General features: G+C 38.2%; 1 protein-coding gene and 1 non-coding gene across 2 annotated transcripts in view; both read right to left on the reverse strand.

Annotated features, from left to right (window-relative positions):
• The window catches only part of Stt3b (STT3 oligosaccharyltransferase complex catalytic subunit B), a 71,448-nt gene that overhangs the window by 5,094 nt on the left and 51,591 nt on the right, over window positions 1-14,763 (reverse strand). The window contains exons 7-14 of the mRNA XM_050126556.1: window positions 14,336-14,482; window positions 12,984-13,032; window positions 11,682-11,836; window positions 10,667-10,878; window positions 5,958-6,145; window positions 5,230-5,401; window positions 4,307-4,480; window positions 1,336-1,449 (exon numbers count right to left, since the gene is read on the reverse strand). Of these exons, the coding sequence (XP_049982513.1) occupies window positions 1,336-1,449; window positions 4,307-4,480; window positions 5,230-5,401; window positions 5,958-6,145; window positions 10,667-10,878; window positions 11,682-11,836; window positions 12,984-13,032; window positions 14,336-14,482 (1,211 nt within the window). The remainder of the gene's footprint in view (window positions 1-1,335; window positions 1,450-4,306; window positions 4,481-5,229; window positions 5,402-5,957; window positions 6,146-10,666; window positions 10,879-11,681; window positions 11,837-12,983; window positions 13,033-14,335; window positions 14,483-14,763) is intronic.
• On the reverse strand, window positions 2,435-2,553 carry LOC126491136 (5S ribosomal RNA). The gene has a single exon (XR_007589321.1). It is a non-coding gene; the product is annotated as a 5S ribosomal RNA (ribosomal RNA).

Genomic DNA, 14,763 nt, shown 5'->3' on the forward strand with positions numbered 1-14,763 from the left:
AATGTTTTTGTTTTCGTTTGTTTAGAGACAGTGTTTCTTTGTAGCCTTTGAAACCTTTCCCAGAACTAGTTCTTATAGGCTATAGGCCAGGCTGGCCTTGAACTCATAGAGATCAAAATGTTTCAGATTTTGAGGTTTAGACAAACCTTTTCAAGTTAAATATAACATCATTTCCGGTAGAAAAGTAAATAAATAATTCCTCTGATTTTTTTAAGTTACCAAGCTGACTAGAAAGCAATGTGGAACTCATTTTCACCAACAGCTTGGAATGAAATTATAAACGTAATAGTACAGGCTATAAAATGGATTAGCAATAGTTAGGGAGACATGATTCCTCAGCCCCTACGACTTCTTAGGTTGGAATGGATCCCTACAATAAAGAGAGTAACAGCAGCAAAAAAATTCTATCCATACATGCAACACAGGACAGGAGAAACTTCAAGGAAGTGTCTCGGAGCAATGGCTTAGAATTGCATCCCCAGATCACACTCAACAAAGAATAATAAAATGGTAGAGACAAGGAAAGAAGGCTGAGTTCTTCATAGGGGGAAGTGACGGCCAAGTGCCTGTGGAGAAAAGCTGAGGGAGTGTATAAGGTTGGCTTGCAGACTGCTTTGGTGCCCTCTGGACTGAAGCATCTAGAGTTACCATTATTATCAGTAAATGAGAAGTTAATTTGTGCCTTTAAGGCAGCAAATGAGGCTAGATGAAGAGAGAATACCTCTGTTTGCTGTTAATTGCTTTTAATGCAAAAGTAATTTTTAAATGTCAGAATAACATATTTTGGTTTCCATCAAAAGCCAAGTCATCAATCTAAATGCACCCCCCAATTATTTTTAAATATTATTTATTTATTTATTTATTTATTTATTTATTTATTTATTTATTTATTTATGTATACAATATTCTGTCTGTGTGTATGCCTGCAGGCCAGAAGAGGCCACCAGACCTCATTACAGATGGTTGTGAGCCACCATGTGGTTGCCGGGAATTGAACTCAGGACCTTTGGAAGAGCAGACACTGCTCTTTACCACTGAGCCATCTCTCCAGCCCCCCCCCCCATTATTCACAGATAAGAAAAAGTCACTGGTGTAACATTTTTCTGTAACGTAACACAAAAAATTAGAAATCGAGCTAGGCATGATGACACATGCCTATAAGCCTAGCACTCCGAACACTGAAGCAAGAGGATCAGGGGTTTGAAATCTAAACACAATGGGAAAGAAGCCTTGCCCATTCCTCTTCAGTAAAATTAAGACATCATTATTTTTTTAAGAGCTTATAAGGCCCCTTCCCATTTGAATAAAGATTATAGAAGAACTGATTGAACCAACCTGCATTTCTCCAAATCTGTAGTATGACATTTTATACATAAGGCAATTTAACAGAGTAGGAGATCCAGCTTTGTCTACACGGAATTCTCCCTGCTGTGTGAAGTAATCTCCTTCCTATGGAAAGAAACCACAAGTCCAAGGTCAGCCCAGAATAACACCCTCAAAGCTACAGGTCCTAGCTGTGGAAGTAGCATTATGAGATTAAACTCTTTTTAATCCCCCAGCCCCAAAATTAATCCTGTCAAAATTTCAGTCACACAGTTAAGAAGGATGAGACCGACTCTGATTCCATGCTTTAACACCAGGTAGAGCTCCCAGCAACTGCCCTCACTCACCACTCCTTGGAGCTTACCCTCAAGTTTCCCTATGAACTTCAACATCCTCTTTTAGATGCAGAGGAGAATGTTCAGCAAACTAGAAAATATATAGCACTATTTTTGTAGTACTTTTTAAGGGGTTAATTTATAAATTAACCTCCCTATAGGGATAGTTTGCTACTATTTTAAAAATGTAATTTCAGATAGCAAAATGTCATTTCTGATTCAGACAATCCTTTTACAGAAGTATGTTGTATAGATGTATACATACATACATCATACATATATACATATATACACACACATATGATTAAAATAATAAATATCCAAAATTATTTACTATGCCAGAGACATATCACAGAGAAAGGTTAACCACATACTTAAATGGAATACTCACTGTAAGGGAAAAAAAAAAGACGACGGTCAGAGTTTAACAGAATCCTAAGGTCTATAAACAGCATATATACCTTATTTCTAGTTAGTTGCTTAAATAAGAGTCGCAGACATAAAGTTGTATTAAGAGTGGCTTCTATTAACTGACAAAACAGTGTGGTGCATTGTGCTGTGAGGTACACACACACTGTAGAATGGTGTACTATCTCACATACTCCCTTTTCTGACAGCAGGCAGAGGCAGGTGCAGCCCGTGAGTTTGAGGTCAGCCTGGTCTTATGTATTTGGAAAAACTCATGTTACAACTTTTAATGGTGTCAAGTAATTCACAAACTAAAATCATGGGTTTTTTTTTTCTTTTTTTACATTTTTTTTTTTTTTTTTTTGTAAAGCCTACAGCACCCAGTATTCCCGGGCGGTCTCTCATCCAAGTACTAACCAGGCCCGACCCTGCTTAGCTTCCGAGATCAGATGAGATCGGGTGCATTCAGGGTGGTATGGCCGTAGACTAAAATCATGTTTTAAGAGAATGAAATTTCAGATTAATCACAAGTAAGGAAATAACGTTTATTAATTACAGCTAAGGGGAAAATGTCATAGCATTTTCACCTGTACAGGACATCTGGGACTATGCTCCATCTTGGTCAGTCTCTCGCTCCTCTGTCTGTATATTTCTCATCTTTTGGGCCTTCCTCACCTATGCACAGTTCTAGTTACCTGTCTTCAGAAGGTGGGAGATATAAAATCTAACTACAAAGCAATTTTTTGATGATAAATAGAGGCACGGATGTACCTAAAAAGGGCTCTGGAGGGGAGGTGACAAATGTGTGTAAGCAGAGGCATTTCAAGACAGTATTAATAACACATGTCAGATGAGTCAATCAAAGACAACATAGGCAAGTTTCAAGGCCAAAGTAGCCTGGCAGTGGTATAAGGCTGGCCAAGAGACAAAGGAAGGTTAGGGCTTGCACTCCAGGCAAGAGTTTGGGCTTTTTACCAGTGCTTTGCCAAGAGATATACCATACGAAAATGAGGCTTTAACTACATTACTACAAATATTCTTAATACCACCACACACATAATCACCCATCTTCAATGGCGATAACCTAAGTCTTGCCTTGGGCACCATACTAATTCTATATCCTAGAAAAATACCCAATGCTCAAAGCATTTATGTTGATTAGCATAAAACAAACTTGCCTGGAACACCTAGCTGACAGTTTTAATTCTGACTCATATTTGTTAAATTTCACAGCCATTCTCTGATGTGGGATTCCCCTCTGTATGCTGTGAATGTGTTTTGTTAATGAATAACAAAGTTGCTTGGGCCTATGACAGGGAAGAATAGAGCTAGGTGGGAAAACTAAACTGAATGCTGTGAGAAAGAAGGCGGAGTCGGAGAGATATAACCTTGCTGATAAACCATGAGTCTCGTGGTAAAATATAATAGAAATGGGTTAATTTAAGATGTATGAGCTAGCTAGAAATATGCTTAAGCTATTGGCCAAACAGTATTGCAATTGATATAGTTTCTATATGATTATTTATTTTGGGTCTGGGCAGCCGGGAATGAACAAGCAACTTCCAACTACCATTTTCCGTATCTGTTGAAGGCTTTTAAAGCACTAAGTAACATGATCAATGAATGTCAAATTCATGCAAGAAGACATAGGACCAAGGCAAAGACTGATTTCTAGATTATTGTTCTCTTTCAGATTTATAGACATTAAGGGTAACAGAATGAAAATGTAATCAACAGGTAGAAATAAGAGGCTAGGAGAAGAGAAAGCCAGAAGACCTGACAAGGGTAGGATGGAGATAGTCATGAGAGATGCTCTAAGATGAGCATTAGGAAGGTAACCCCTCACTACGGGAACATCAGAGTGCACAGACATGAATCTAGACAGCACTATTTATTACATAACCATGTTATTTAGTGTAATACTTCACATATATGGGGCTATCAATATAATGTTGTTATATGGCATGTGAGGCTACCAAACCTAGGAAATGCATTTAGTATTTTTTAACAAATAGAGTAAGGCAGCAGAACAGAGGACAGGATGATGTAAACAATGAACGCTGTGCCTGATGATGCCCGCCTTTAATCTCATCCTTAGAAGACCAAGGCAGGACCTCCGAGTTTCAGGACAGCCAGAGGTACACAGTGAGGAAAGGAAAGAAAGAAAAGAATGCAAATCGGCAAATATGAGAACTGCTTGGATCCCATGAACTGTTTAAGATGTCCAGTGTGGTCCTTACCCGAATGTCTTTTGGATGCTCCCCTTCAGCTATCCTAACCATCCAGAGGAACTTGTTGATATCATCACCAGAATAGCCAATAACTCCTCCAAAAATAACCAATACATAATCAACATCCAGAGATCTCATGATTTTATAGGCAGCTGTTTCATTAGAAGACATAGCTTTTCCTACCTGTAGGATAAAATAAAAATGTACATTTTTACTGTAAGATGAAATTCACTGTGTTTGATATACATGAATTTTGGGTAGGAATGATTCTCTATGAATGTCATAAACATAGAGGAATTCACTAACATCTTGACTATGATAACCATTTTATAACAGAAGTATCAAAATCAGAACACACATTTTAATAATTAAGTTCTAGGACATTTATATTTTAAGATGAAAACAAGCAAGCTCTTAAAGGGAGTTTTCTCCCAACCTCAGGCTGAGACTGGTCCATGATTTCCAAAGCAGACTCTTCTGAGCCAAGCAGATACCTGATAATTAGTCACAACAGTCACCAAAACGGAATCCATTTAAGAGCCAGTTTACTACTCATAGACTTTAAAGTACAGAAATGATTAATTTATGGAGATTCACTATTTAACAGAGTGAATATATAATTTGCACACCTGTATGACTTGCACATCATAAAATACTTTTCATACTTGCAAACTTTTTCTTAAATTAGGAATATAAAAAATATACATCAAGCATTTTAAGTTTCAGATTTTGCCTAGTTCTCAGTAAATTAAATCTACTGGAAATCAATCTGCAATTCTGATTACATAATACTACTCTTAAAACCAGACTACACAGGCAGACACATATTTTAACTTGTATCTTTCCTGTTTAATTGTAAGTGAAGTCTGATTGCTAAATATAATTGAACTCCTTTTATTTTTTAAAAACAAACAACGATGTCAAGTCCTCACCAGTGCTATGTGACTGTTATTCCAGGTGTTGTTATCCACCAGAGTAGTCCTGTTGGCCATTCCAGCGATCTGATAGCCATAGTCCCACCAGGACATGACCCGGGCATGTTCATCTGTATTTTGTCTTAGCCAAAAGTATGCTTCTCTAAAATCATCTAAGATATTTCTGGTGCTGAAAAGAACCACAATATTATTTTAAAAGACATCTTAAGAGTGAAGGAGATAGTTTAAAATTTTGAGATATTTAATCAATGAAAAATTTCATTGTAAAAATGGCAGTTGAAAGCCCCTACTTCCAAGGTGGGGAAGAAGAGTGGTTGTGTCTGTACTAGTGTTTCCCAAGCTAATGTACAAATCACTTGTCTTGTAAAACAACAGATTTTAATGAACTAACTCTGGGACAAAGTCTGATCCTCTCTAAGTCTATAAGACTGTATGTGAAATAGAAAGTTGAGATGTGGTACTATAAAAGTCAGCTGTCAAAATCCGGCTGCGCTGAAATCGCCAGGATCCCTTAACCACCCATTTCAAAGGTTGAGGAAAGCCACATGAAAGACAAAGTAAAGTTAGTGAGTGGGATTGCCCTGGCATGTGGGTAGTCCTGGGTAACATCTCTATGCCTTAAAAAACAGAATCAAAATCAGAGTTTCACAAAAGTATTCTTTTTTCTTTGAGGCAAAATAAAAAAGTTAGGTCTAAGCCTTCTCACAGCCAAGTTGTTTTCTTACCCATCATGGTTGTAGGAGGCGAGGACCACACTTGGACTGGAATAGGCATTGCTAGTGACCCATGTGCAATGGACGGCAAACATCATCAGGAGCATCAGCATGAGCATGGTCACAATGCTTTTGATGTTGGGGCCTAAGCCCTCTTCAGTTTTCTCTTGCTCTGTTACATGTTTTCTTACTTTACCTGCCTGAAGATGGAGAGCAAACAGAAGTCTTTGCCACTATACTTGGTTTATTAACACAATTAGGAAAAGTGGGGAGACTATTAACCTAGCAGTAACTCTGTGGTCAGAAAAGATGCAGAGATATACTATGGGTGATGTGGAGATCTGCTCTTGTCTTGATTCAAAGTAAACTTTGAAGTCAATGTGAATCAAAAAATAAACTCAAACCAAGGAGCTAATCTCAAGGCAAACTATCTCTATAACAGAAGGCAGCTTTAAATAAATGTAAAGGAATTAACTATGGGCTCCATTCTGACAATGTAAAATCCAGCATGTATATATTTGTACTTAATTCTACTCTCAGAAATGGCTACACCCACCTAAAACACAGAGTAGGAAATTACTAGGAGAGAAACCCAATGCACACATGCTCCTTTTTGTTGAAGAGAACAGAATAGTCATAAACTCTTAAGTTAAAAGGCTGATTAAAGAAAAAAAGAAATAGAACACAAGTGTCCTTGATTAACACAAGTCTTAATGAATTTCTTTTCAGAGTAACGAAAGAATTCCAGCTGAATCTTACACTATAGCATTCCAATGCTTATTCGTATTGATAAATTTAGTCAATATCAAAATAGCAAAGTCTAACAGGTCATTCAAGACAAGTGCTATAATTCTTAAGTCTTTACACTCTTGTCCAACGATGGAGGAAGGTCATTGGTTAAAAAAATAAAGAAACTGCCTTGGCCCATTTTATTGGTTAGAACATAGGTGGGTGGAGTAAACAGAACAGATGCTGGGAGGAAGAGGAAGTGAGCTCAGAGATGCCATGCTCCCCTCTCCTGGGCAGATGTGATAGCTATGCTCTCTGAAGCAGACGCGTTGGAGCAAGCCGCCAGGTCAGACATGCTGAATCCTTCCTGGTAAGCACACCTCGGTGCTACACACTTTATTAGAAATGGGCTAGTCCAGGTGCTAGAGTTAGCCGAGAAGAGGCTAGATATAATGGGCCAAGCAGTACATAAAAGAATACAGTTTGTGTGTTGTTATCTCGGGGCATAAGCTAGCAGGCAGCCGGGGTGCTGGGGACGCAGCCCCGCCGCTCCTATTACTACAGTCCAACACAGGTCTGCTCCTATTGTTACTCAGGTTAAAAGTGAATTCCACGTATTAGAAACAAATAGGTGCTAACAGGTGTTTAACCAAATACCACTTTTAAACACCAAGTTACCATTTTAAAGTTTTATACATGGGCTGGGAGAGTAGTTCAGAGTAGAGTGCTTGCTTAACATTTATGAGGTCCTAGATTTGACTTCCAACACCACACAAGGTCATATCAAATACAGACTAAGAACAAGTGAAAGCACTGGTCCACATGGTTAAATGTGATATAACTCAGAGTTGTGTTCTCAAAAAGGCATTGACATCCTGTGAGTTCTTAGGTACAACTGGCCAAAAAGAAGTTAACAATCCCTTCTCTGATTCTATTCTTGTTGTAAGGAGGCCACTTGTTCATTCCAGCCGCCCAGAACCAAAATAACAACACCACCTTCCTTCTCCCCCAGCATTTAGTTTAGTTTTCCCTACCTATCTCTGCTCTGCCCTACTCTAAGCCCAAAGCAGTTCTTTATTAACCAACGGTATTCATAGCATACAGAGGGGAATCCCATATTACCTCCCCCTTTCTGAATGCTGGGAGAAGGAAGGCAGAGTGAGAAAAAAGCCATGTAGCCCCGCTGGAGCCTGATGGAACTTTACCTGGTAACTCAAAGCCACAGGGCAATACAGATTAATAGAAATGGATTAAATTAATATGTAAGAGTTAGTCAATAAGAAGCTAGAGCTAATGGGCCAAGCAGTGATTTAATTAATACATATCTGTGTGGTTATTTAGGTTCTGGGCAGCCGGGACGAACAAGTAGCCTTTCAACAAATTGGCATGCCAACGTGGGTAACTACATCTACATAAAGACAGGAGAAAGCTTAAAAAGGACTCTTAGACACACAAAAAAGAAACAGAGTTAAGCATGGTTTGGTAGCAGCATTTTCTTGGGTGAGCTCTATTTGCTAGAAGCATGCAGAGGCAAGGCTCCTTTAAGAGAGGTTTTATTGATTCAGCCTTAGAAGAAAAAAAAAAAAAGCTGTGCCATTTTGAAATGGCAGCTTTCTGGGCCATGCTACCAGCGTGACTTCTGGCTCTTTCAGGAGGCCAAGTATTTATATGGGGTTTGTAAGCAGCGTACTACAATGTGTTTAATGGCAACATAGACCAGGTATGTGCCTAAAACTGGGACAATGTGCATGGCTTGCAGAGGCGGTGAATGAACTTCCATGTTTGACTGTGTGGAGCAAGCAGGCAGTACCATATATACCCTATTAGTGCCGTAACTTAAGTTTTTAAGAAGTGCTTAACATTTTAAGAAACTGTCCTGGTCAGTGAAGAATTACAGATATACAATAGGACAAATCCAGATTTTTTTTTTTTAAAAAAAAAGGACTATAGATGGGTTACAGTGCTGGATAAATGGATGTAGGCTTGGGAGTGAGAAGAAAAAGAATATAGATAGTTATAAAAAGAAGTAAATGAATTAAGAAAAATAGGTAAAGTCTTTAAAGAAACAGAGTACAGACAGTCATAGAATAAAGGAGTAAAGATAATAAGTAAATAGAGTAAAAAATGCCATGTAAAGATGGAATGTACACAGAGAGTCTGGATTATGTATACTATTGTGTTTTCTTTGAAAGTTTTCGACTGCAGAGAGACATTTGATTCTGGGAATTGCTAAGTTAAACCAACATATGTATGTACTTTAAAAATATCTTGACTTCCAAATATGGGTCTAAGGATTTGTTGCTTTGGAAAAGAGGTTTTGCTTTTGTTTTCACAGAGGATGAGAACCTGTGGATTCATTCCAGGCTAATGTGGTTTGATGGACCAAGACCCCATGAAAGGTTGCCTTGAACACCCCTCAAAAAATTACTTTACCCAACAAAAAGCAGTAAGCAATTTGGAGAAGAACTATACCCACATTTCCAAATACTGGTTATAAATGTTTCTTTATCTTTAAATGGGGATAGGCTATAGAGATTTGCATTGATATAGATCTTGGTTTATTTATACAAATTTAAGGTCAATTTTGTTATACTGTGTATATATATTTCTGCTCTTGATTAAGGTATTGTGATTGTGCAGCTCATTTAAAAATGTAATGTGTAATTAAGAAATAGAGTCATCTATAATAGTCAAGCTTGTAGTCGTTAGATTTTCCAGATGTACAGAGATATATTTCAGATGGATAGGGATTCTTCAAATCTTTCAGAGACTACAGAATATGGCATTTAAAGTGTTTTCAGAATTTAGAACTTTCCATGAGACAGATCTACTCTTGGCAGCACCAATTACTTCAAGAAGATGGGCATTGAAGCGGCTCCTTATGGAGTCAGTTAGCCATTTGGGCAAGAAACTGCTCTTGCCCGGACTGCTTGATGAACTGGACATGCAGGATCCCCAGAGAAATGATTGCTAAACTTGCCTAAAGGTGAGATGATTCTTCAGGGTTCCTGCTTCATGAAAAGTCTGCTAGACATTCTGCATGACACACAAAAAAAGTGACTGACAAACTGCCAATATAGGCAGAACTGTCTTTGAAATTTCCTGCTTCATGGAAGTCTGCTAGATAGTATGGGCCAGTAAGCTGGAGATGGATGCTCCAAAGATACAGAAGAACTTTGGGTGACTGTCCAGGCAGTGAGATATCTCTGTCAAGTCTAGAGCTTTAGAAGTTGCTTACAATACACTTCCTGTGTACTTAGGTAATATTATATCCTTCTGGAGTCTTTGATGCATTTGAAGAATTTATAGTTAGTTTCCCTTAGTTATGATAAAAGATAAAATAGATATAAATATTATAACTTTAATTCTTGCTTGATAACCGTTTTATGTAATTTTACTATGTTAAACTTAAAACCTTCCTTTTTATTTAAACAGAAAAGGGGAGATGATGTGGGATTCCCCTCTGTATGCTGTGAATACCATTGGTGAATAAAGACACTGCCTCGTGTTGACAGGGCAGAACTTAGATAGACAAGGGGTAGTGGTGGTGGTGGTGGTGGTGAGGGAAGAAGTAAACTGAATGCTGGGAGAAAGAAGGCAAAGTCAGGGAGAAGCCATGTAGCCACCAGCAGAGACAGACATGCTGAAACTTTGCTGGTAGGCCATGACCTTGTAGTGATATACAGATTAATAGAAATGGGTTAAATTAACATGTAAGAGTTAGCCAATAAGAAGCCAGAGCTAATGGGCCAAGCAGTGATTTAAATAATATAGTTTCTGTGTGATTATTTCAGGGCTAAGTGGCCAGAACAAGTGGTTTTCTCCCAACACATTCTGTTTACTTTGAGCTTAAGAGTCAACTAGGATTTACATTTTGAAGCAAGTAATGGAGAGAAACTACAGACATCACTGCTAGTTTGTACCCTCATTCAGCATGCTTCCATCTGGAGACTCTCCTGTACTGGAAAGACCGAGACAGCACAACCTCTCACCTTATCATACAAGTTTCCTGGGTTTCTCTTGTCATCCTCATCACTGCTGTCCTCCACAGGGGGATTTTCCCTTTTCATGTCATCCCCCAAATAGTGCTCAAAAACATTGGAGAAGGCAATTGCAGACAGCATGCAGACGACTGGGGTCAGAGTCAGCATCAGCCGCACCATCACTCCAGCAAAGTAGACAGCACTGATCGCATACAGAGCAACTGCAACAACAGGTTTCTTTCAACACTGAGGGGAAGATGCTCACAGAAAACTACATGTTAAATACCATAGCACAGAAAAAAACCTACAATAGGCATCTCACAAAGCAATTGTTTCTAAATCGTTAATACTGACCATATAGTCCTACTGAGTAAACTAAATAAAAACTATCACCAGTTTAGAGAAATGTATTATCATTCAAATTTAATTAATTACATATATGGGAAAAATTAAATGTAATTTGTTATTTGCCAAGAGCATCAAACATTACAAAATCCATAGCTGACAGCTAACATGAATTTGTGCATTACATCATTAGGCACACTAAGTTTATGGAACCAAAAACGGCCTAAGAAAGCCAGCACCAATATCTGGTGCAAAGCTTTCTTCAAAGCAAATACGAGTAAAGAAGAGTACTGACATGACGTAAGAACACATGTCAGGTAGCACCTAATGACAATTTGCCTTTCACTGGCCAGAGCTCTGGAGTGGGTGTTGAGTCTCAGGCTAATGGCCTGGAAAGCCAATGAACTATCTGACTCCCACATCACTTGAAGTTACTGAAAATATTCATGCGGGTAGGAGGTAAAATTTATATGCCAAGTCTACATTTTAAAAGTAGTAATTAGAACATATATACATTGAAAATTCCACTAATTTTTCTTGGGCAAGCACTTCCATGAAACAGGAGAAAAATATTCTAGAATATAACATATGTAAGTCAAGAAAAACAAAACATTTAAAGTAATCTCAAAATGGACAAGAAATAATTATTCTGAATCAGTTTATTGGAAAAAAATCTTACCAAATACTCTTTCATCGTTGATATTTTTGATGCAGAACCATAGGCCTGCTGGGAAGGTACATACAAGAATATGTAGATCAAAGAAGAAAGACACCCAAGTCGTAGGCTGATGCTCAGACACTGATGCAATAATTGGAATGTGTATTTTTGCATACCTGATATTAAAAAAGTTCATTACTATTTACAATTAAAGGATAAAACAGGAGTTACTTTTAGATGAAGAAATTTTCTTTAATCATTGACATTACTCTTTTCCCCAAATTTCCTTATTTAAACTTGTATTTTAACTGCTATAGCTATAGTAGAAATCAATCTAAAGCTAATATGCCCCCTCAAGCAGAGCTATCTAGAGCTAATCGAATTGCTGGCTCTGGTTTCTAATCCTTGCTCAGGTAGGCATCTGTAGTCCAGCTCTACTGCCTACAGCTACTCCAATGAGTTGATCCACCTCTTATTGGTGTTACCCATAAATTCCTGTGTTTCAAAGCCTTTGTAGACAAGGGGCTGGCGTGGGTGTGAGAATAGAAGCCATTCTGCAAACACTCTTGAGACTCCAAAGTAGTCAAAATTACATTAAAAATGTAACTAACACACATCAACTTTGGAATTTAGCTTAACCAGAACAATCTTCTGGTTGCTTCCAGTCCTTGGGATCCAAAGGCGAAAGACAGCATACTCCTTAGCCATCACTACATAGTTTACACTCTGTGATTACATTTGCACAGCAGCCCTTAGGTATCCTATCAGAAGGACACCTGATAGATAAGTCGTGGTAGGACTTTATTGGATCATCTAGAAAGCAACTGCAAAAACAGTGGCATCCTCTCAGCACTAGGTCAACATCTTACAAAGTTTCACTGAAATAGTCTAATTCAAAACCCAAGTTTTAAAAATTAGTTCCTTTTATATAGTACTCTTCAAAAATGTGCCAGATACTCTAGTGTATTTCAGATTTTTTAAGCAGAAGTTTAAATTAAGTGATTGTACAAAAAGTCCTTCATACCTATGTCATATATATTTGTCACACAGTACCTTATCCTTAACAAAACTCAAAATGTAAATCTTATATTCATTAGTTTAAAAAAGTCCCATCTTTAAACTATACATGTGCTGTGCTGACAAAATGAGGAGTTAGCCACAGCAGAGCATAGAGCTTATGTCTCAAAACAACAGTGCATTCACTTCAAATAGCTCAGCCTGGTATTTACTGTTGCTTAAGCAGTGACTGAAATGCTCATAATCTAGGAACACAGAGCAGAAAGTTATTTGACTAGGAGGCCAAATTAGTATATTTGAACTTACCCAGTATCCCACAATGAATAAAACCTGCCACTCCATGGTGCAATGTAACCTTGAAGGAAAAAATAGAGAGGAAATTATTTGCCTTTTTATTATTTTGTAAATTCTCTTTCTGGGGTGGTGGTAGTGGTTGAGATTAGTTTACATAGCCTCTTGGGCCTATAGCGTGCCTCAAACTTCTAGCAACTCTCCTACCTCAACCCCTTAAATGCTGGGAGTTCAGCTTTATTTTGTAAATTAAAAAGTATATATAAAAATTATACACACACACACACACACACACACATTGGGGACTGGAGAAATGGCTCAGTGGTTAAGAGCATTGGGTTTCCAGGACTTGGGTCTGATTCCCAGCACCCAGATGACATCTCACAACTGTCTATACCTCTAGTTCTAAGGGACTTGATATCCTATTCTGGTGAGCACCAAGCACACACAGAGTACACAGACACACACACAGGCAAAACACCCACCCACACACACAAAAATAAACGAACAATAATAATTACTGGTGTCTTTTGGGTGCATGCCATGATAATACCAACAACAATTCTTATGGTTGTTGTTGGTATTGGGTGCATTCCAGTGCGCACGTGGAGGTCAGCAGACAATTCTGTGGTGTTGATTTTCCTCTTCCACCTGGACTTGGGTTCTAGGAACCATATTCAGGTTACCAGGCTTGCACAGAAAGTACCTTTACCAGCTGAGCCATTGCACCAACCCAAATTTGTCATTTTCAGAACTTTGTTACTTTTAGCCAAGGATAATTTAAACCAATGTTCATACAATGCTGGCTTTATTTTAGAGGTGCCAATACATTTTCAAACACCTAGCTAATTCTTGGACTCTAGTCACACTCCTTCACACTGTGCTGGACCTGTGTATTATCTGGACATATGGATAATCCAGGGAAAACTGGAGCTGTTGGTCAGCACTTGTGAGCTCAGGTTAGAGAGTAAGCTGGACCCAAAGCATGCTGAAATGATGTGGCCAACAATCTCCAAGGCAAGAGAGAGTGCACAAAAGAGAAGGTAAGCATGCATAGCTTATCACAGATGCTGAGTCTTCAATAGTTTGGGGTCTTTAACCAGCAAGAGAAGGATGTTTGTGGATTTACCAGAGCCTGAAAAGCAGTAAAATTAAAATAAACTTGCTTTTTTCTAAAATCAGGAATGGAGGGTTTTTTTTTTAATTGTAATTTGTAATATGCTCTTCAGGTTTAAAACTTCTGGTAATTGATATAGTACAGTATTTGATACTAGGATAAATGCAGCATGTGAGAAGAACCCGTCAAAGACTGTTTTTAAACAATAATCTAGAGACACAACTTGTATCTTACAGGCGATGGCACCTACCTGTATATGTCAGATAGATGACACTAAGGAACACAGCACCTGCAGCTAGTGAGACACCCAAAAAGAAAAGGGTCTGGAACTCCTGCTTTGTCAACCGGTCTCTCAGATATTGCAAAAAAGCATAAGCTTGCAGCAATGCAAAGACACCTAGTTAAGGAGAAGGCTCATGTGAATACAACAATGCCATTTCAACACTTCCACTCACAAAGCTTAGGAGACCCCATACCCTTCACACCAGAGATTAGTTATTCCATCTACCAACATTCCTGTGTCAACTGACAGTTAACCTACAATTAATGCATCTGAAAAAGACCTACTGCACATTTTTTTCCAAAGTGATCAGAATGTACCAGACAAGAAAAGCAGACAACTGTGCATACTGACACTACCAAGCATCATTGTTAACTTAAAACATTATAGTTATTTCT

This window comes from Alexandromys fortis, unplaced genomic scaffold (genome assembly GCF_014885135.2).
Source record: "Alexandromys fortis isolate MF-2015 unplaced genomic scaffold, M_Fortis_MF-2015_v1.1 scaffold_269, whole genome shotgun sequence".
In the NCBI taxonomy this organism is placed as follows: Eukaryota; Metazoa; Chordata; class Mammalia; order Rodentia; family Cricetidae; genus Alexandromys; species Alexandromys fortis.